The 20,601-nt window shown below is 50.6% G+C and overlaps 1 protein-coding gene across 1 annotated transcript; it reads left to right on the plus strand.

Annotated features, from left to right (window-relative positions):
- Nucleotides 1–3,453: 3,453 nt before the first annotated feature.
- Nucleotides 3,454–17,955, plus strand: LOC134149700 (eomesodermin homolog). Its single transcript, XM_062592915.1, has 8 exons — nucleotides 3,454–3,516; nucleotides 3,754–3,789; nucleotides 4,554–4,654; nucleotides 15,825–16,469; nucleotides 16,744–16,898; nucleotides 17,085–17,206; nucleotides 17,647–17,805; nucleotides 17,899–17,955. Exons 1-8 carry the CDS (start codon nucleotides 3,454–3,456, stop codon nucleotides 17,953–17,955), a joined length of 1,338 nt encoding a protein of 445 aa, XP_062448899.1.
- Nucleotides 17,956–20,601: the final 2,646 nt, after the last annotated feature.

Here is a 20,601-nt window from a genome sequence, read left to right on the forward strand (position 1 = left end):
CCAGTCCAGTCCCCCCAGTCCCCCCAGTCCAGTTCTCCCATTCCCCTTAGTGCCCCCCAGTCTCTCCCAGTCCCCCCAATCCCCCCAGTCCAGTTCTCCCATTCCCCTTAGTGCCCCCCAGTCTCTCCCAGTCCCCACAGTCTCGCCAAATCTCCCCAGTCCAGTCCCCCCCCCAGTCCTTCCCACTTCCCCCAGTCCAGTCCCCCCAGTCCATCCCAGTCCCTCCCAGTTCCCCTTGTCCCCACCCAGTGGCAGCAGGTCACCCTCGGCCTTCGCCAGCAGCTCCAGCTCCTCCATGGCCACTTCGGGCAGCTCCGTCTGTAGGGGTGGGGTCACGAGAGGGGGCGGGGTCATGCAAGGGGGGCGGGGTCACATTCAGGGGCAGAGCCACATACAGGGCTGTGATAGGTGAGGGGCCGCATGTGGGGGTGGGGCCATGTGAGGGGGCAGGGCCTCTCCTGCTTTTGGAAGTGGCACATGGGGGTGGGGCCACAGTCGGGGGGGGGCAAGGCTCTGCTATGGGGAAGGGTCTCACTGTGGCTCTGGGCTGTGCCATGGGGCAGGTCCCACCTTTATGGGGGGGGGGAAGGACTCCGTGATGGGGCACGGCTGTGCTCTGGGGCTGGGTCTCACTGTGAGGCAGGGCCCTCCCATGGGGCAGGGCCATACCATAGGGCAGGGTCTCGCTGTGGGGCAGGGCCCGCCCGTGGGGCAGGGCCCTCTGTGAGCCGGGGAACTCCCATGGGGATTAGCAAGGCTATGGTGCTTGCCGCTGCTAGTTGCTGGGAGGCTGCTTGTGGCAGAGTGTCTGCCAGGCCAGTGCTCTGTGGGGACCTGTGAGGTGCCTTGTTGCTGTGTGCTTTGGAGGCCAGGGCCAGGCCCCTGGATACTGTTGGTAGCTGTGAGGTGACTCGTGCAGCCGTGTGTGATTGTGGTGAGCTGTGGGCAGGCTTGTGAGGTCCGTTCTGCGTGAGGCCCTCGAGGCCAGTGCAAGGCGCGTGGGTGCTCTTGGTGGTGCTGAAGTGGCTAGAGTTGTGCGTGAGTGCCATACCGAAGAGGGCTATGCTAGGCGCATGGCTGCTGTGTGTGGTGCTGAGGCGACCTGTGCCTGAGGCCGTCCTTGCCAGTGCTGTGGCCCTTGGTGCTGGTGGTGGCTGTGAGGGCCCTTGTGGCACCCTGCGTTGTAGGGCAGAGCTGTAGGCAGGCTTGTGAGGTGCCTTGTGCCTTGTGCGTCAGCGGTCAGTGGCAGGCTGTTCTACTGTAACCTTATTTGATTGCCGGTCCATAAAGGAGAGGCTCGGGGGAGAGGTACAAAAATGAGGGGGGAGCTGGTAAGGCAGAATGCAGACTAAACCGAGAAAAAAAGCAGAGAAGAAAAGCAGAGAAACAGTGGGAAGGAAGGAGAGGAGGGTATCCCGAGCAGAGAACAATTGTGGCGTGACAGAGGACCTGTAAGAAGCTAACTGGGAGCAGAAGCTGACCCCTACTGTGCTGTCCTGCTCTGATCTTCCAGTGCTGCTGCCGCGTCCCATCCCTTCTGTCATCTCTCCTTCCTGGTTCTTGCTTATCGGTCCTTACTAGACTCCAGGCTTGTATCTGCACATACCATCACCAGCCCCTAAGCTACAGCAATAGGAGATTCAGCCAGGTTTGTTGAAACAGTGTCCTCTTGCTTACGGAGACAAGCAACTCAGTCTAGGACCGTCTGACTGAAGGGGAGGGGGGATGTGTGCCATAGAACTAGCCTGTTCACTACTTATATTGAACAGAGATAGGCTTCGTTTATGATCAAATGCAAAAAACCCAACTTACACTCTTACTCCTGACAAATGCCCCCTCCTTTTCTTCCCCTTACTTTTATTGTTGTTTTTGCATTTTCATATTCCATAAATCTTACTAGACAACTTTAATTTCAAGGGCTGGATCGTGTGTTAGTAATAATATTTTCTGCTCTTGTCCAGTGGTGATTGTGACCACTTTCATAGACCTTAATGTATCCTGTACTGTTTTCTGAAGAAATTTCACTATACAGGGTATTAAACGAGGAAGTGTCGTTAACATGACAACATGTTATGAAATGAAACAGTAACTTAGGTCCTGGAAGCCAAGACCATAAATCAAACTCAAGATTCCGTCCTTTCCAAGTCTGCACTGGAACACGTGCAAGTTTTCAGACTGCAGTAGTGGCTTCCTTCACTACCTATCCATTATTATCAAGCTTAAGACAACAGTTAGAACCGTTCAATTTCCCACACACTCCCCCTTCTTCAGCTAACAGAGAGTCAAGAACCATGCGGTGCTCTAATACTGCAGTTCGCATTTGAGTGGCCTGGTCAGCCAATAGGTCATGGGCTTTTGCCACTCGATTGGTAATGATTTCTAAGACGGCCTGTAATCGAATAATCCGATTTAAATTATAAATGGGTGCTCCAGCCCCACTTATAGGTTCATTAGGATTCCAGGTAGCTTACCCATAATGTTGTATAATCTGCTCTGGGGGCCATTCATGTTCACCCCAGTCTGGTCACCCCCAGCTGTTATGGATTGATCAAGTGACCATTTTGATCTTCCCAGGTCTTCATAGAGCCTTACTCTCAACCCTCCACCCACCGGTCCAGGGAGTAAGAAGAACAACGGACGGATTATCCCAACATAACAGGTACCTGACCAATTTGCTGGTAATATTTTATATGCATACTGACCACACACCCAGTAATGGCCCTTTAAGGCTCGAGTACCATATTCAAGCAGGCCTGTGGAAGTCCAAGGGGTTTGGAAGTAATTAGTATTCCTTGTTCGCAGAGGATGATAGGGTTCCCAGCTCTCGTGTCCATCGGGGCTGCAAAACCAGGAGCCAAAGTCTTTCCTCCAGTTATACCGAGTGCTAGCGTTATAAATCAAATTGTAATCATCAAAAAGATCTCATCTATAGCTTGTGTGAAGGCTCCAACACAAAGTTTGCCCGTTTGGCAGATGGGTGAGTGTTCCAGAACGTTTACTGTCATCACCTTCGGTGGGAAGGAGTCCCCAAGTTATCGTTACTCCCTCGTAAGGTGTATCGGTATTATTATAGTAAGTAATTTCTGATCGATTGACAGGGGACCAAAAGCCAAAAAAATGTTTCCGGCATCCGATTTAATTTATCCAAGCCCATCCTAATTGACGAGGTGCAAAAGATTCATTAGTGGAGTTTCCACAAGCTATTGGCTTACTCTTGGGTTGTGAGCAATTAAGTGCCATACAACTATCGGTAAGGCAGTGGTTTCCGTACGTATAAGTCCAATTGCATTTACTGATTCCCACGGGAACACCATCTTTCTGAGTTCGATTCAGACAATATTGGCCCTGTGCCAGATATCCACGGCATGTGACACCCACGGTGGTGGGGTGTCTTCCTCCCAGTAGGCATCATTCTCCATTTCATTGTACCTGCTCACCAGCCATTCAGGAGAAATGGGGACAGAGGTCCATGGCCAGCTTTCTAGGCCAAATGGCCCTCCACATACCCAGCAATTGGTAAGGTTAAATACATGGGCCATGGAATAACCTAAAGTCACACATTCATTTTCCCATTTTTGATTATCTCTTAGAGAGTCAAAACCTCCCTCAGAATCAAGGGCATAAAGAATGGTTATCCAGAAAAATATTGGTCCCATTATATGCGGCTCGCACTAAATTTAAAATTTTGGTTTCCAAATCCCCATCAGTAAGCACTCTAATTCCGTATAATCTAACCCGCTCTCTCAATCACAGGTAATATTCATTGATTTTCTGGAGGAGAAATTAAAGGTTAGTTTACAGTTATAGTTTTACACCTTCCTTCTGATTTTCGTCTTCAGCGGCTCTCCTGTAGAAACAGTCTCCCAGGTCTCAGGATTGTCAGATGCTTTTCCTCGAGTGTCATGAGTCCAGGCCTTCTCAGCTGTTTGTACTGCTGTCTCGGTAGTCAGGAGCACTTGAAATGGTCCCTCCCACTCAGGTTGTAGCTTTGACTCTGTCCACATCTGTATTAGGACCCAATCCCCGGCTCAGAATAGATGGATTGGAAATTCTAATGGTGGGGTCTGCACCAGTAATCCCTGAGCCCTAAGAGAGGAGAAGGAATAGGACAACCCGAGTAGACAGTTTTTAAGGAAAGCATCTTTAGTTTCAAAAACCAGCATTTCTTTCCCTTTACCCAAATACGGTGATCTAAATAACATCTCTGTGGGGTTTGTTAGACACTGAGCTAGGCGACCCGTTCTTCAACTGAGACTAGAAGCAGGTGTGCTGTGAGAAACAGAACAAGAATGCAGAATATGAGCCAAGCAGATAACCGTGGTGTCTGCTTGTGAGAAAATTGTATCAAGGGGCATAACCAATCGCTTTAGTAGCTGGAGCGCGTGTTTATCGCTGTATACCCAATCACCGCGCTCTGTATGTCGCGTGGATGACTCGTGCTTACTGTGTCGATATATATATTTTGCCTTCTGATATGGATAAAGGTCTTCTGATCAGAACCTATCAGGAGTCCGTGCAATCAATCCCTTCAAATGGTGACCCCGGTGTGATAGGGTCGAACAAGCGCTGACAGGAGCGTCCGGAAGGGACTGCAGCTGAATGAATCGCTCGCAGTGGGACTGCAGCAAGAAGCCCAGGCAATCACCGTTTACAGGTGAGCAGCTGGAGCATAACTATGGGATCTAATCTGTCGACAGAAGAGGAAGCTATCGTTAACTTGTTACTGCAGATATTAGCTAAGAAAGGTGTTAGTTATGATGAGAAAGTAGTGAAACTATCACTGAAATGGTTAAAAGCAAAAGGGGCCCCGTCCACAGTATCGGAGGTGTTTGATCTTGAAACATGGGGAAATGCAGGTCAGATGACTTGGGAAGCCGCACCTCGGGGGGATTTGACTGCCTGGGACGTAATGACGACGTGGCGTTTGCTAATAAAAACTTTGCGAGCATGGAAGAAAAGAAAAAAGAGAAAAAAAGAAAAAAAAAAGGAAAAAGAAAGCTGCAAAAGCTCTTAAACACTCGGGAGACCATCCAGCCTCGCTGTTAAACACTAACCTCATAGATTTAGATACGGAATCGCCACCGTGGGCGGGCACGTTGTGGTCCCCCTCGGCTGCTGTCTTTCACGCAGGAGAAAGGGGGTTCTGAGGCACCTTGTCAATCAGAGACCCCCGCGCTACCGCCGGAGCCAACAAGGACGGATTTAGGGGGGTTTGACCCCCGGACCCGTTGGGCACAATTGCGCCGTGATGCAGTGGCCGCCGGGGATGACCTGTGCCTGGCGTTCCCAGGCCAGGTCCGGCAACAGGGCCCTAATGAGCGGGTTCCTTTTCAGTGGGGTTTGATTAAAGAATTACGGAAAACAGTGACCACGTGGGGCTTATCCACCCCTTTTTCCCCGTCATCTCTAGAAAATGTTCTGACGGGCCAGCTCTTAACACCGTATGATCTCTGTCAACTGACAGCAATGATTCTAACCCCGACACAGAAGCTTTTATGGGAACAAAAGTGGCGAGATTTATGTTATACTGCTTCTTTAGAAAACTTAGATAGACCCGTCGGCGATCCATGTAAAAGTGCTGGGTTGCCACAGCTTTGGGACAAGTGCCTCTAGAGGACCCGCAGCTTCAAGCCCGTTTAGATCCGCAGATTTTAAGGCAGTCTGCGTCTCTAGCCTTACAAGCTGTGTTTAAAATCCCAGAGACCGGGAAGCCGACTCATTCTTTTACAAAAACACTCCAAGGAGTTGCGGAGCCGTATATGCACGTTATTGACCGACTCTGAGATGCATTTGATGAACGAGTCCCGTGTCACCTCCCACCCCCATTGCCCCCGTGGGTTCCATGTCACCTCCCCCCTGACCCTAACCCTGACCCTATCTCTGACCCTAACCCTAAGCCTAAACCTAACCCTGATCCTGATCCTGATCCTGACCCTAACCCTGACCCTAACCCTGACCCTGACCCTGACCCTAAACCTAACCCTGACCCTAACCCTGACCCTAACCCTAACTGTAATATCCCCCAACTGCCCCCGTGGGTTCCATGTCAATTCCCCCCAACTTCCCCTGTGGTTTCCATGTCACCTCCCCCCCCACTACTCCCATGGGGTCCCCTGTCACCTACCCCCCCACACTGCCCCTGTAGGTCCCGTGTCACCTCCCCCTGACCCTGACCCTAACCCTGACCCTGACCCTAAGCCTAAGCCTAAGCCTAACTCTGACCATAACCCTGACCCTGACCCTAACCATAACCCCGACCCTGACCCTGACCCTAACCCTGACCCAGACCCTGAACCTAACCCTAACCTTAACCCTAAGCCTAACCCCTAACCCCAAACCCGACCCTGACCCTGACCCTAACCCTAACCCTGACCCTAACCCCCCAACACTGCCCCTGTGGTCCTGTGTCCCCTCCCACCCCCACAGCCCCCGAGGGGTCCCATGTCTCGTCCCCCCCCAACTGCCCCCATAGGTCCCATGTCACCTCCCCACCCACTACCTCCTAGGGTCACGTGTCACCTACCCCCGGACCCAGACCCTGACCCTAACCCTGACCCTAACCCTGACACTGATCCTGACCCTGAACCTAACCATGACCCTAACCCTAACCCTGACCCTAACCCTAACTGTAACCCTAAGCCTAACCCCTAACCCTGACACTAACCCTGCCCCTAACCCTGACCGTAACTCTAACCCTAACCATAACCCTGACCCTAATCCTGAGCCTACCCTCCCCGCCACTGCCCCCGCAGGTCCCGTGTCACCCCCCCTCCCCCATTGCCCATGTGGGGTCCCGTGTCACCTCCCCCCCCCACCCTAACCCTAACCCTGACTCTAACCCTGACCCTGACCTAACCCCAACCCTGACCCTGACCCTAACCTTGACCCTGTCCTAACCCTAAGCCTAAGCATAACCCTGACCCTGAACCTGACCCTAACCCATGTAACCTCCCCCTGACCCTGACCCTAACCCTGACCCTAACCAAGACCCTAACCCTGACTCTAACCCTGCCGCTAACTGCCCCGCAGTGCTGCCGCAGGTCTCGTGTCACCTCCCCCCCCACTGCCCCCATGGGGTCCCATGCCACCTCCCCCCCCCACTGCCCCCATGGGTCCCATATAACCTCCCCCCTGACCCTGACCCTAACCCTAAGCGTAAGCCTGACCCTGAGCCTGACCCTAACCCTAACCCTGACCCTAACCCTGACCCCCAACCCCAACACTGACCCTGACCCTGACCCTGACCTTAACCCTGACTCTAACCCTGACCCTAACCCTCCCCACTGCCACCACAGGTCCCGTGTCACCTCTCCCCCCACTTCCCCCGTGGGGTCCTGTGTTACCTCCCCAGCCACTGCCCCCATGGGTCCCATGTAACCTCCCCCCTGACCCTGACCATAACCCTGACCCTAAACCTGACCCTGAATCTGATCCTGACCCTGACCCTAACCCTAACACACCCTCCACTGCCCCCGCAGGTCCCGTGTCACCTCCTCCCCCACTGCCCCTTCAGCTCCCGTATCACCTCCCTCCTGACCCTGACCCTGACCCTAACCCTGAAGATGACCCTGACCCTAACCCTAACCCAAACCTAACCCTGACCCTAACCCTGACCCTAACCCTAACCCTAAACCTGATGCTGACCCTGACCCTGACCCTAACCCTGACCCTGCCCTACTCCTAATCCTGACCCTGACCCTAACCCTTACCATAACCCTAACCCTGACCCTAACCCTGAACCTAAACCTAAGCCAAATCCTGGCCCTGACCCTAACCATAACCCTAACCCTGACCGTTACCCTAAACCTGTCCCTGACTCTAACCCTGACCCTAATCCTAACCTGACCCTGACCCTAACTCTAACACTGACCCTGACCCTAACCCTAACCCTGACCCTGACCTAACTCTGACCCTAATCCTAATGCTGACCGTAACCCTGACCTTGACCCTAACCCTGACCCTGACCCTAACCCTGATGCTGCCCCAACCTTAACCCTGACCCTGACTCTAACCCTGACCTTAACCTTGACCCTAACTCTAACCCTAACCCTAAGCCTAATCCCCAACACCAACCCTGACCCTAACCCTGACCCTAACCCTGACACTAACCCCCCTCCCACTTCCCACACGGGTCCTGTGTCACTTCCCCCCCCACAGCTCCCATTGGTCCCGTGTCGCCTCCCCCCTCCAATGCTTCCTTGGGTCACGTGTCACCTCCTCCACCACTGCCCCCTTGGGTCCTGTGCCACCTCCCCCTCCCACTGCCCCCGTGGGTCCCATGTAACCTCGACCCTGACCCTGACCCTAACCCTGACCCTAAACCAGACCCTGAATCTGACCATGACCTTGACCCTAACCCTCACCCTAACCATAAGCTTAACCCTAACCCTGACCCTGACCCTAACCTAACCCTGACCCTGAACCAGACCCTGAACCAGACCCTAACCCAGACCCTAACCCTGAACCTAACCCTAACCCTGACCCTAACCCTGACCCTAACACCCCCCTACTGCCCCCAGAGGTCCCGTGTCACATCCCACCCACTGCCCCTGCAGATCCTGTGTCTCCTGCCTCCTGACCCTGATGTTCACCATAACCCTGGCCCTGACCCTAACCCTGACCCTAACCCTAAGACTAAGCATAATCCTGACACTGACCCTAACCCTAACCCTAACCCTGACAGTAACCTTAACCCTGACCCTGCCCTGATCCTAACCCTGACCCTAACTCTAACCCTTAGCCTAACCCATAACCCCAACTGTGGCCATGACCCTTACCCTAAGCCTAACCCTAACCCTAACCTAACCCTAACCCTGACCCTAACCCAGACCCCAACCCCAACCCTGACCCGGACCCTAACCCGGACCCTAACCCTGACTCTAACCCTGACCCTAATCCCCCCATGGCCCCCGCAGGTCCCGTGTCACCTCCCCCCCCCACTTCCCCCGTGGGGTCCTGTGTCCCCTCCCCCCAAACTCCCAGCGGGTCCCATGTCACCTCGCCCCCTGCACTGCACCCATGGGTCCCGTGTCACCTCCCCTCCCACACAGCCCCTGTGGGGTCCCATGTCACCTCCCCTCCCACTGCCCCTGTTGGTCCCATGTTGCCTCCCCCCACGCACAGCCCCATGGGGTCCCATGTCACCTCCCCCCTGACCCTGACCCTTAGCCTAATCCCTAACCCTAACCCGGACCCTGACCCTGAACTTAACCCTAACCCTAAGCCTAAGCCAAACCCTGACCCTGACCCTAAGCCAAATCCTGACCCTGACCCTAACCATAACCCTAACCCTGACCCTACCCCTAAGCCTAACCCCTAATCCCAACCCTGTCCCTAACCCTAACCCTGACCCTAACACTAACCTAACCCTGACCCTGAACCTGATCCTAACCCTGACCCTAACCCTGACCCTAAAACCCCCTGCCCCCACAGGTCCCGTGTCACCTCCCTCCCAAACACCCCCGCGGCTCCCATATCACCTCGCCCCCCCACAACCCCTGTGGGGTCCCGTGTCACCTCCCCCCCACTACCCCGTGGGTCCCGTGTCACCTCCCCCTCCCGACAGCCCCGTGGGGACCCGTGTCACCTCCCCCCCGACCCTGACCCTAACCCTAACCCTAACCCTTATCCTGACCCTAAACCTAAGCCTAACCCTGACCCTTACCCTAACCCTAACCCTGACCCTGACCCTAACCCTAACTCTTACCCTAACACTGACCCTGACCCTGACCCTAACCCTGTCCTTAACCCTAACACTGACCTTAACCCTGTCCCTGACCCTAACCCTAACCCTAAGCTAACCCTGACCCTGACTTGACCCTCAACCTAACCCTAACCCTGACCCTAACCCTAGCCCTAACTGTAAGCCTAACCCCTAACCCCAACCCTCACCCTGACCCTGACCCTAACCCTGACCCTAACCCTAACCCTAACCCTTACCCTGACCCTAGCCCTGACCCTAACACTGACCTTAACCCTAACCCTGACCCTAAGCCTGACCCTAACACCCCCCCACTGCCCCCGCAGGTCTTGTGTCACCTCCTCCCCACCACTGCCCCCATGGGATCACATGTCACCTCCCCACTGCCGCTGTCGGTCCCGTGTTATCTCCCCCCCCCACTGCCCCCGTGGGTCCCGTGTCACCTCCCCCCAACCATAACCCTAAGCCTAAGTGTAACCCTGACCCTGACCCTGACCCTAACCCTAACACTGACCCTGACCCTAACCCTCACCATAATCCTGAGCCTGACCTTGACCCTAACCCTAAGCCTGACCCTTACCATAACCCTGACCTTAATCCTAACCGTAACCCTAACCCCAAGCCTAACCCCTAACCCCGAGCCTGACCCTGACCCTGACCCTAACCCTTACCATAACACTGACCTTAACCCTAGCCCTGACCCTGACCCTAACACTGACCCTAACCGTGACGCTGACCCTGACCCTAACCCTAACCCTACCCCTACCCCTGACCCTAACCCTAACCCTACCCCTGACCCTAACCCTGACCCTGACCCTAACCTAACCCTCACCCTGACCCTGACCCTGACCCTGACCCTGTTAGAGAAATACTGTGAAAAAAACCTTGAAATAGTTAACAAGACTCAGGGACAAGGGGGAGAGAAAAATAGTACTGCCAAGGATAACCAGCTCATAATTTTCATAATGGAATGAAAATTCCCGAACTATGAAATGTGAGGACATTAATGCTGAGGACTATAGCAAAGACACTTCAAAAGGCATGGGCTACTACGCATTCTATACCAGTCCTTAAAGCATTCTTTTATTCCAGTTGGCTAATATTTTTTTTCGGGGTGGCCTTGTTTTTTTTGCATTACAATTGCCAAAAAGACTCTTGCCTTCCAAAAGTCAGGGTAGTAGTCTGGAAGTGAAGAATATGATTATTTTTTCGGACAAATCAGTTAATTTCATTGTGCAGCTGCAGCAATGCTTGTGCTGGTACTGAGAAGAAAGACCAGAAAGTAAGAATGAACAACATATTCCTGCCAGGGATAGCAGTGACTGCTCGACAATTTAAATAGCACAATTTCTTTCTTTTTTTTTCTTTCTTTTACAGCAACAGCATATGACTGCTAACGCTTGGTAGGTGAAGTCAGTTCGTGGCCAGTTTAGATGTCAAAGTCTTCAGAAGCATTCCGGGAACTTGATCTTGACTCTCCATCTGTAAAAGAGCATGAGAGAACTTTCTGACAGAGAAGCCACAGTGCTACAATCACAGTGTTTAAATTGCCATGGGAGTAGGGTGAAGCATAGATTTACAGCAGCTTCTGTACTGCGCAATAGCTGCCCATGGGGCACCCACTTGCGGCATAGTTTACCCCATGGTTGGTGCATTGACTCCTCTTCAGTGAGCAGTGTATCTGCCATTGCTGTGCCAAGAGGGCAAACACTGGCAGTTCCCATCAAACAGAGGATGTGCTGTAAATCCGCACTCCTGCTTGCTTTGCTTGCATAGCTATACCTTCAAAAGCAGTGATGAGGACAACCGGGCAAGTATTTCAGATGGACCTGGAAATCCCCAGCTACTTCCGACAAGGGACAGTTAGCTCAAGTGCTTTCCTGATTGCAGCCACAGGAAGAGAAAGTCATTCCCATAGGTGTTAAAAAAACCCACACTCCCTGCTTTTGCTATGGTGAAAAGGCATTAATTGATGGGTAGCATAACGGAATCTGTGTGATAGCTTGAATACAGTTTCAGCCTGGAAAAAGTCTGATCGTGATGTGGGTTCACATGTGAGTGAGAATCCTTAGGGAAATGTAACTCCATGGAAATGGCCTGAAATATTGGGAGCTTCAGGGCAGCATCTGTAATCAGCGGCTGCAGGAGGGATACTCAGTGACAGGCTACTTTCCATTTCAGATGTGGAGTGTTTCCAGAGGAACAAGGGGTGCATTTGGCTGTATTGAACAAGAAATAGTCACACACACACACACACACTTATACCCCCCCCCCAAAAAAAAGACATTATTCTTGGAGCTTGTTTTTAGTTTAACTCTCTCACAAAACAAACAAACCCCTGCAACCTTTGATGAGATTGCACTGAACTGTGGAATGACAGTTGATTTCTATTTGACTGGATTGTGAGTTTTTTAATAAGTGGCAAACATAGTTTCATGGCCAGTGCTTCCCTTTGTCCCGAGTTGTACTCAGTCCCTGTAGGGGAGCACAGAGGGTACAATATGAAGAGGCAATACCCTCCTGGTGTTATAGCACCCCACGTAGTGATTGGAGTCTTAGGGAAAAAAAGAAAAAAAAGGAAAAGAAAAAAAAAAGAAAATAAAAGGATTAGATCCCTTTTCTTGCTGATAAAGTATCTTCCATGAGAGGAGTCTCCCAGAGAGCCAAAGCAGCAGCAAACATGGAAACACATGCCCCTCCGCCCTGTTCACTTCAATCAGATTTGATCTGCTTCCTTCTCCACTCTGGTGTTAATACTGTTGTGCTGAGAAGTGTTAATGGCTGCCCATAATACTTAAATGTCACTGAAGTACAGAGTGTAAACCCTCTACAGAAAGGCTTAAAGATTGGCCATAGCCACACCTAAAAAATTCCTAATGGCATTAGGAAGAGGCTGAAGCCTTTGGTCGCCTCTATTAGAGCAGCTATGTAGGATAACAGCCAGGCCCACGCATCTCCTAAAGCCTTATGGTGTATCTCCCCTGAGGTGGAAGGGCGAACTTATGGGTGCTGAGAAAGGAGAGAGGGTCTCATCCCTCCTTAGTTTGTCCTTCACATACTTGGTTTGTGGGTCTGCTACTTACCTTGACCAGCTGTGAAGCTCATCAGATCTCTCTGTGAGTCAGTTTACTGACTTGGCAGAAAATGAATCCAGGAGAAAAAGATAATTGTGTTCTGCTGCATTAATGAGTTGAATCTACTACCTCTGTTACTCATGAAGAGTTGTCTCTGCAACAGATTTTTTTACTATTTTAGGGGGAGCTTTCCTATTTCTGCCTCTTTCCATTATCATTTTTTGGTTTTCTAAGATCTGTATATTCCTAACTAGGACGAATATAGTAGCAAGTATATTGACTTGTAAAATTTGCCTTCTCTGTCATAAAATGTCTCTTTTTGGTGGGATAGAGGTTTTATTGGGGGGGTGGATTTTTTTTTTTTTTTTCCTTTTCCTTGCTGATGTTACAGTTTCTTTGGCTTCAGCAACCTGGGCATGGAGGTAAACAGCAACTGTCAGTCCAGATTGCTGCATTTGCTACCAGCCTAGATGAGAAGCCAAGGACTCAACTCAAGGGAGCCTTGTGCAAAGGCAGCTCGCGGGGCCGCAGCCGCGTGCCCCGATGCATGGAGTTGCAGTGCCCTCTTGCGTGGGAGCGCGCTGCCAAGGCAGGAGGTCCCTCCGAAACTCCTGGCTGGTGGGGGAGGAAAGAAAGCAGACAAAATCCTTTTCCTGCTGTTGCTATTTGCAGCACTGTTTTAGTCACCAGTGCTTTCTTTGGTTCTGTGCCAAGATGTAAATTTGAAGATAGTTTTTAGGCTTTTTTTCAGCCTAAAATGTGTTCTTTAGTCTGCTTGTCCTTTTGTCATCAGCTCCAAAGTTAAGACTTACTATTTCTGTTGCCGTGATGTGCCCTGGACCTGTTACGAACAGGAGCATCTGGCTGTGTTAAGTGCCGTCTGCACCCTTAGGCAGGGCCCTTGCTTTGCTCTGGGGTTTTAAGTTGTGCAGGGAAAAGATTGACCAAATGTAGTTACACTTTGCAGGGATGAAGAGAAGTTTCTTCCTTCCCACTACCAAACTTGTTTGCTGCACTCTATCTGTCTCTGAAATTAGAGAGATTGAATTAATACATCTTGATTGGGGAAAAAAAAGAAAAAAAAAAGAAAAAAAAGAAAGAAGAGGAAAAGTCCAAAGGAAAAAGGGCATGCTGATCGGAACTAACTGAGCAGGACAGACCAAGGAGGGTTTTGACACATTATCATTTGAAAATGGCAAAGCAAAAATCTGCTGGGACCACAGTGTTTTGAGATTACTGCAAAGCCAAGAAAAATACCTGCTTCTGCAAATAAGTGTAACCATGAGGTTAAAAAAAACCTGGGAATCCATCCCACTCATTTGATCGAACAACTTTCAGTCAGTCTTCTAAAATTATCGCCACCCTTTTGAGAATATAGTTTATATCAAAATTGATAGGGATTTTAAGTGACAAGCAAGAAAATTGTTGTTTCATTACCAAGATAGAACTGAAGTGTGTAAGCAAGAACGTTGTAATATTAAAAAAGAACAAAAACAAACCCCAAACCTGGTTCTTCAATATAGGACATTGCACTGTAGAAGCTGTAAGCATAACATAACATTACGTTACGTGCTGAAAAAGCAAGTGGTAGTAGAAGGACTTTGCACAGGTTTTGCACTGTTGAGCACTTCAGCTGAAGTCCAAGGCTGAAGGAAACATGCACCTTCTCTGCAGTCAGTGATAAAGCAGACTACTGAATGTGTTTCATCTATTTTTTTCTACCGTGCTTCTCTCTAATTAGCATGTAGATTAAGAAACTCATCTTATTTTAAACCTCTGCTGATGTATTGAATTGTGACAGTTCTACTGTAACCTTATTTGATTGCTGGTCCATAAAGGAGAGGCTCGGGGGAGAGGTACAAAAATGAGGGGGGAGCTGGTAAGGCAGAATGCAGACTAAACCGAGAAAAAAAGCAGAGAAGAAAAGCAGAGAAACAGTGGGAAGGAAGGAGAGGAGGGTATCCCGAGCAGAGAACAATTGTGGCGTGACAGAGGACCTGTAAGAAGCTAACTGGGAGCAGAAGCTGACCCCTACTGTGCTGTCCTGCTCTGATCTTCCACTGCTGCTGCCGCGTCCCATCCCTTCTGCCATCTCTCCTTCCTGGTTCTTGCTTATCGGTCCTTACTAGACTCCAGGCTTGTATCTGCACATACCATCAGCAGCCCCTAAGCTACAGCAATAGGAGATTCAGCCAGGTTTGTTGAAACAGTGTCCTCTCGCTTATGGAGACAAGCAACTCAGTCTAGGACCGTCTGACTGAAGGGGAGGGGGGATGTGTGCCATAGAACTAGCCTGTTCACTACTTACATTGAAGAGAGATAGGCTTCATTTATGATCCAAATGCAAGATATTCACCCTAGTAATAATCATTTTAAACATGAATTTGCCTTACATTAGTCTTTTTCATTTACAGAGCCCGTTAATTAGGTGCCAGTTCTGCTCAGCAACATGAAAACGTAACAATGCAGTTACTATGTTCCATACTTACTGGACAGCATTTCTGCCACCGTTAAGTAACCAAATTATATAACTAGAAGATAATGGCAAAGCTCTGCCTGCTAATGGGTGTCCTGAAGACCCAGCTTGCCTGTATTTATTTGCAAGGAAATTACAAGTTTTAGAAAGATTATTCCATTTAGATGAAAAATGATGGTTCTGTAGCAGGCTTAAGTGCCTTTATTTAATATGTGTTGATATCTGTGAATGCTCTACAAAGCTGGGCAGAAGTGGGACAAGGCAGCATATTTTTATAAGAAGGGTAGGTGTGTCTTTCACAGTCTATGGAGGGGTGGGGCAAATATTAGAAGAAGACAAGTGTTCCCAGAAGGAAGAAGAGCCGTGGCCGTGAACCCTAACCCTAAGCCCAACCCTAGCTGTCTAATTAAATTAGTGCCATGCTGCCAAGCCAATGGGCCAGCGGGGGCGGAGGGGCAGCGAGGAAGCGGCCCCGCGCAAGCCCCTCCCCAGTGGCCCGAGGAGCTGGGCGTGGCGGTATAAAGTGTCCAGGGTGAGCCCCGCCGCAGCGGCTGCAGAGGCTCTGCTGATGCAGCTGGGTGAGCTGCTGCTGGGCGCAGCGGGGGCCCTGCCGGGCACGCCCTTCTACCTGCCTGGACCTCGACAAGGGGCCGAAGAAGTTCCCAGCCATGCTGGGCGAGGCGGAGGTGGGCGAGCTGCCCTTCGGCACCCTGAAGCCCGACGGCCGCAAGGCCACCCCCTGCGGCGTAGAGGAGCTGCCGCCCGCCGCCGCCCACTACTCCATGGACGACCTCAGCCCCGAGTGCTACTACCTGCCGTCGCCCGGGCCACTGGGCGCCGACTTGGGGGGCGGCTACTCCCTCTTCCCCTACCTGGCAGCAGCGCAGCACTGCGCCATGTACCAGCCGCCCGCCGCGGCGCGCTACCCCTACGGCTCGGTGCTGCCGCCGGGGGTCTTCGCCGGCGCCGTCTGCCTGCCTGGCGCCCGGGCGCAGTTTGGCGGCGGCGACGGCTACCAGTATGGGCAGGCGGCGGGCGATGGCCCCCTCTACGGCCCCTACCCGGAGGCGGCGGCGGCCGGCTCCTGCGGCGGGCTGGGGGCGCTGGGGGTGCCGGCGGCAGGGCCTGGGCTGCGGGCGCAGGTTTTACTCTGCAGCCAGCCCCTCTGGCTCAAGTTTCACCAGCACCAGATGGAGATGGTCATCAGCAAGCAGGGCCGGTAAGCGGGGCGGCGGACCGCCGGGGGGAGGGAGGCCTGCGGTGTGCGAGCCCGCCCGGCTGTGGCCCCGGGGTCGAGGTGTCTCCGGGACCCGATGGGCACAGAGAGCGGCTCTCGGTGTCCCCGCAGTGGGCGGAGGGGGAGGCAAGGCCTGGGAGGGTGGTCCACGGACGGGGCACCCCAGGCGGGTGCTTGGTGCCGAGGCGCGGGGCTGGCTGCGGCTCTGCCCCCAGCCCTCCTCACATGCGAGGTGCTTTTTTTCTCCCCTCCGCAGGCTCATGTTCCCTTTCCTGAGTTTTAATGTCACCGGCCTCAACCCCACGGCTCACTACAACGTGTTTGTGGAGGTGGTGCTGGTGGACCCCAACCAGTGGCACTTCCAGGGGGGCAAGTGGGTGACCTGCAGCAAAGCCGACAACAACAAGCAAGGTACGTGCGGGCCGCAGCAACTCCCGGAAAAGCGTTCCTGCCGCCTCAGCATCCTGCCGCGGGGGCAGCCGGGGCTTGAGCGCTGCTTGCAGCTTGCTTCCCTCGCCTTGCTGCGCTGGGGCACCCCAAAGCCTCTGCGCACGGCTTCTCGGTTTTCTCTTACTAATTTGGGCCTTTTTCCTCCAGGCAGCAAGGTTTATGTTCTCTCTGAATCGCCTGACACCGGGGCTCACTGGATGGGGCAGGAGATCTCTTTCAGGAACCTGAAGCTGACGAACAACAAAAGTCCCAACAACAACAACGCACAGGTAAATGGGGCGCAGCCTCTGGACGGTTTCGCCGGCTTTGCTAACCCGGCTGCCACGTCCTTGGGTTTGTGACTCGTTTCCCCACCCCCCCCACCCGCTCCCTTAAAAGGGATTGTGAGCATTTATTTTCTAACTGGCTTCAAAAGAAGAGACAGCATCAGAAATAGAAGTGTATTTCCTTGTCTTCAGCTAACCTTTCTTCAGAGTAAGGCAGAAACAAGGGTCTAGCCTATATCTTTTGATTTTGTGCATTTGCAGAGTTTAGCATATTAATAACCTAGTTAAGGTGAGATCTACAGCTTGTGAGTTCTTTTCTGCTAAGAGTTAGAACTGTTTCATTCCTGAGTCAAAAGATCTGTTCTAATAGCCTGACCCTTCTTGTAAGTATTAACGTTAAACATGATTTGTCTGAACAACTCCTCTTGTGTGGTTTCTTCTAGATGATAGAACTACGGTCTCTACACAAATACCAACCTCGGCTGCATATTGTAGAAGTGACTGAAAATGGCGTGGAAGATTTGAATGATTCTTCAAAGACTCAAACATTTATTTTTCATGAAACGCAATTCATAGCAGTTACAGGATATCAAAACATTGATGTAAGCATGAGTGTATAAAATGAGAATTAATAAACCTACGTGGCATGGGTTCAACATCTCATCTTACTATATTCTGCTTTTTTTTTTTTTAAGGTTTGCCAGCTCAAAATTGACCATAATCCTTTTGCAAAATGCTTCAGAGACACTTGAGAGACAACTATGACTCGTAAGTACACTTCTGTGGGGTGTCAGACACCAAATTGTGCATAAAGATATCTAATTAATCTTCATAGGATGACACTGATAAACAACTCTATATTTAAATAAAGATCAAGGAACTGGATGCTTCTTATTTTTTTACATTAACAGAAGATAGAGTTAACTACCCTTGCACTTTGCTTCGTAATGTGATTTACCGAGACAAACAGCACTCACTGGGTAAAAAGACCCGACCCTCCTCTGCAGATCCTTTATTGCGGGTTTGGATGGAGGGGGCGACCTCAAAGAAGATTTTCTCCCTTCCTCCAAAGTGGCTGCACAAGAGACTGACAGGGAATGAGCGCATGTGCTAAGAAAATGTGCAAAGCCTCCCCAAACAGAAAGCTAGATGTACCCAGCCTGGGTCTGACTACACTATCTTGCAGCTTTCGGGCAGAAAAGGCCGTAGAATAATCTCCACGGCAGCCTCGTTGCTGTTATTTCAGTGGTTCTTACATTAAAACTATGTGCAACTGTGAAACCAGAGGTGTACTGGAGAGGAATAAGTTGAGGTAAAAACACAGCCTAGGAAAAAAAAATAGCTTGCACGATTGCAGGAGATACTGCGCAATAAGAGGCAAACTGTTTCAGTCTTTGCAGTGAAGCTGCAAAATCTAGTTCTCCGTCAAAGACAATCTGGACTTCCTCGGATGTTAACTGGAATTCACTCGCTACTGTCTTGCTTCTCAGGCAACTGCATGATCTGTTTTCTTGCCAGTTACTCTGGCCAAGTGAGAGAGTCTGCTCCCCAAGAAAAATTTTCCCCTGCAATTAGCTAGACCCAAATTTCGTGTGAAAGGGACCAACTGGATTTTTAACCATTCGAATCCGTTTCCTCTGAATTAACAACTCACTCGGTTACTTTCACGTTTTTACGAAGGGAGAGGTTCTTCAAGCTACACACATTGCATGTATTTATTTTTAATACATTGACTCTAGGCGGGTAAATAACTGTAGCAGGGACAGGCTCTTCCCCAAAAGGGGATCGGCTTCATATGGCTCCTCAGAAAAGATTTTTTTTTTCTCGTTAACAGACTCTCTCCAAACACTGATGACCTCTTCTGCACACTCTCTTGGCGCTGACACTTTGGGACTCCCTTTTGATTTTTCAACGAAACTTCATTCCTCAGCACTAATCCCAAACTTCTGTGTGGATATTAAAGACCGAGGTAGAAAAATGAAATGACCCGCCGGCCCCTTCCCGTCGGCGTTTCCTGATGGTGGCGTCGTATTGATGATATATTCCTCTGAAAGACCAAGCGCAACCAGAAGGGACTCACTACGAATACAATTAAATCCTAATCTGGGGAAGAGAAATCCTCTACAGACTTTTAACCTCCTGTGCTCTCCCTCCTTTTCATTTTAGAACCAAATAAAATGTAGCAAGAGAGAAAAAGGGGGAAATGGAGTACTGAGAGGCTCGCCTACCTGAACTACTGAATTAACACAGTGAGTGCTGCAGAGGAAGAAGATAGAAGTGTAGTCCTGCAGATGAATCAAGGTCTAACTTCACTCACATGGGTAACTAGCTGCCTGCAGAGGGATTCCATGTGTGAGGGGTGTTAATCAAGTGCAGAAGGCTTATGTGGCCAGAGGAAGAGTCCTCTTTTCACTCAGGTTTTGACCACCGGTTAAATTCCAGGCTCGTGAGCAAAATTCAGTCTTCTATATGTCTTTAGTTTCTATCTGCAGTAGGGAAATGATTCTTGCTGATAATATTTTTTTTCAGCAGATAGATTCTCTCTTTCTTCCTGCCTTTCCCCCAGCTGGTTCCTCTCCAGGGCTCACTACCACAATTTCAGGCTGGCTTCCAGTGTGAGTATGCTACTGAGTAGTGCATGCTGAAATGGCTAGCATCAGTCTCCCTCTTCCCCTCATGTGGCGAGGGGGATCAGATCACTAGAAATAGGTTAGCTGCTGTAATAGGTGGACTGAGCCATTTTTGATCACCGTCCCCAGAAAGATGATCTGAGAAGACCGACAGAACAAGGCTCTACCTGTGTTGTCTGTAATGGCACTAAAGCCAGGCTGACTACTTTTCATTGCTTTTTGGGGGAGGCAGTAACCAGGTACATTTTCCTAATGCATACTGCCTTTTAGCTTATATTGCTAAAATGTATTCAAACTATGAATGCGCAAATTCATACAATGGTTTTTAAAGCTCAGCTGTTACTGGAAAACCTGTCTGTCTTCTTCCTCCTGTCAGCATTTAAAACCAGGCTTCCTTCAATGTCTCAGACCAAAATTTGGTCTAATTTGGTCTAACATTTTTAGAGTTTTTTGAAAGTCAGACACTATTTGTTAACAAGATCAGGCAAAGAACAAGGCAAGTTCCCTCCCCCTGGAGTGTTCTCAGTGCTAAAAAATAAAAAGGCCCCCAAAACGATGTCCAGTTCTCTTTCAGTGGGGCATGATAGCCCTAAGTAAGGGAAGAATGTATCTGTGGAGCAGGAAGTCAGTTAACAAATCTGTAGAAAGAGGGCTGATACAAGCCCAGGTTCTCTTCCACAGACACTATAAGCTTTGGAGATCTACAGTTTGTAAAATAATAATAATAAAATAAAAAAACAACAAAACCCTATCACTATTGAAGCAGGC

This window comes from Rhea pennata, chromosome 21, assembly GCF_028389875.1.
Source record: "Rhea pennata isolate bPtePen1 chromosome 21, bPtePen1.pri, whole genome shotgun sequence".
In the NCBI taxonomy this organism is placed as follows: Eukaryota; Metazoa; Chordata; class Aves; order Rheiformes; family Rheidae; genus Rhea; species Rhea pennata.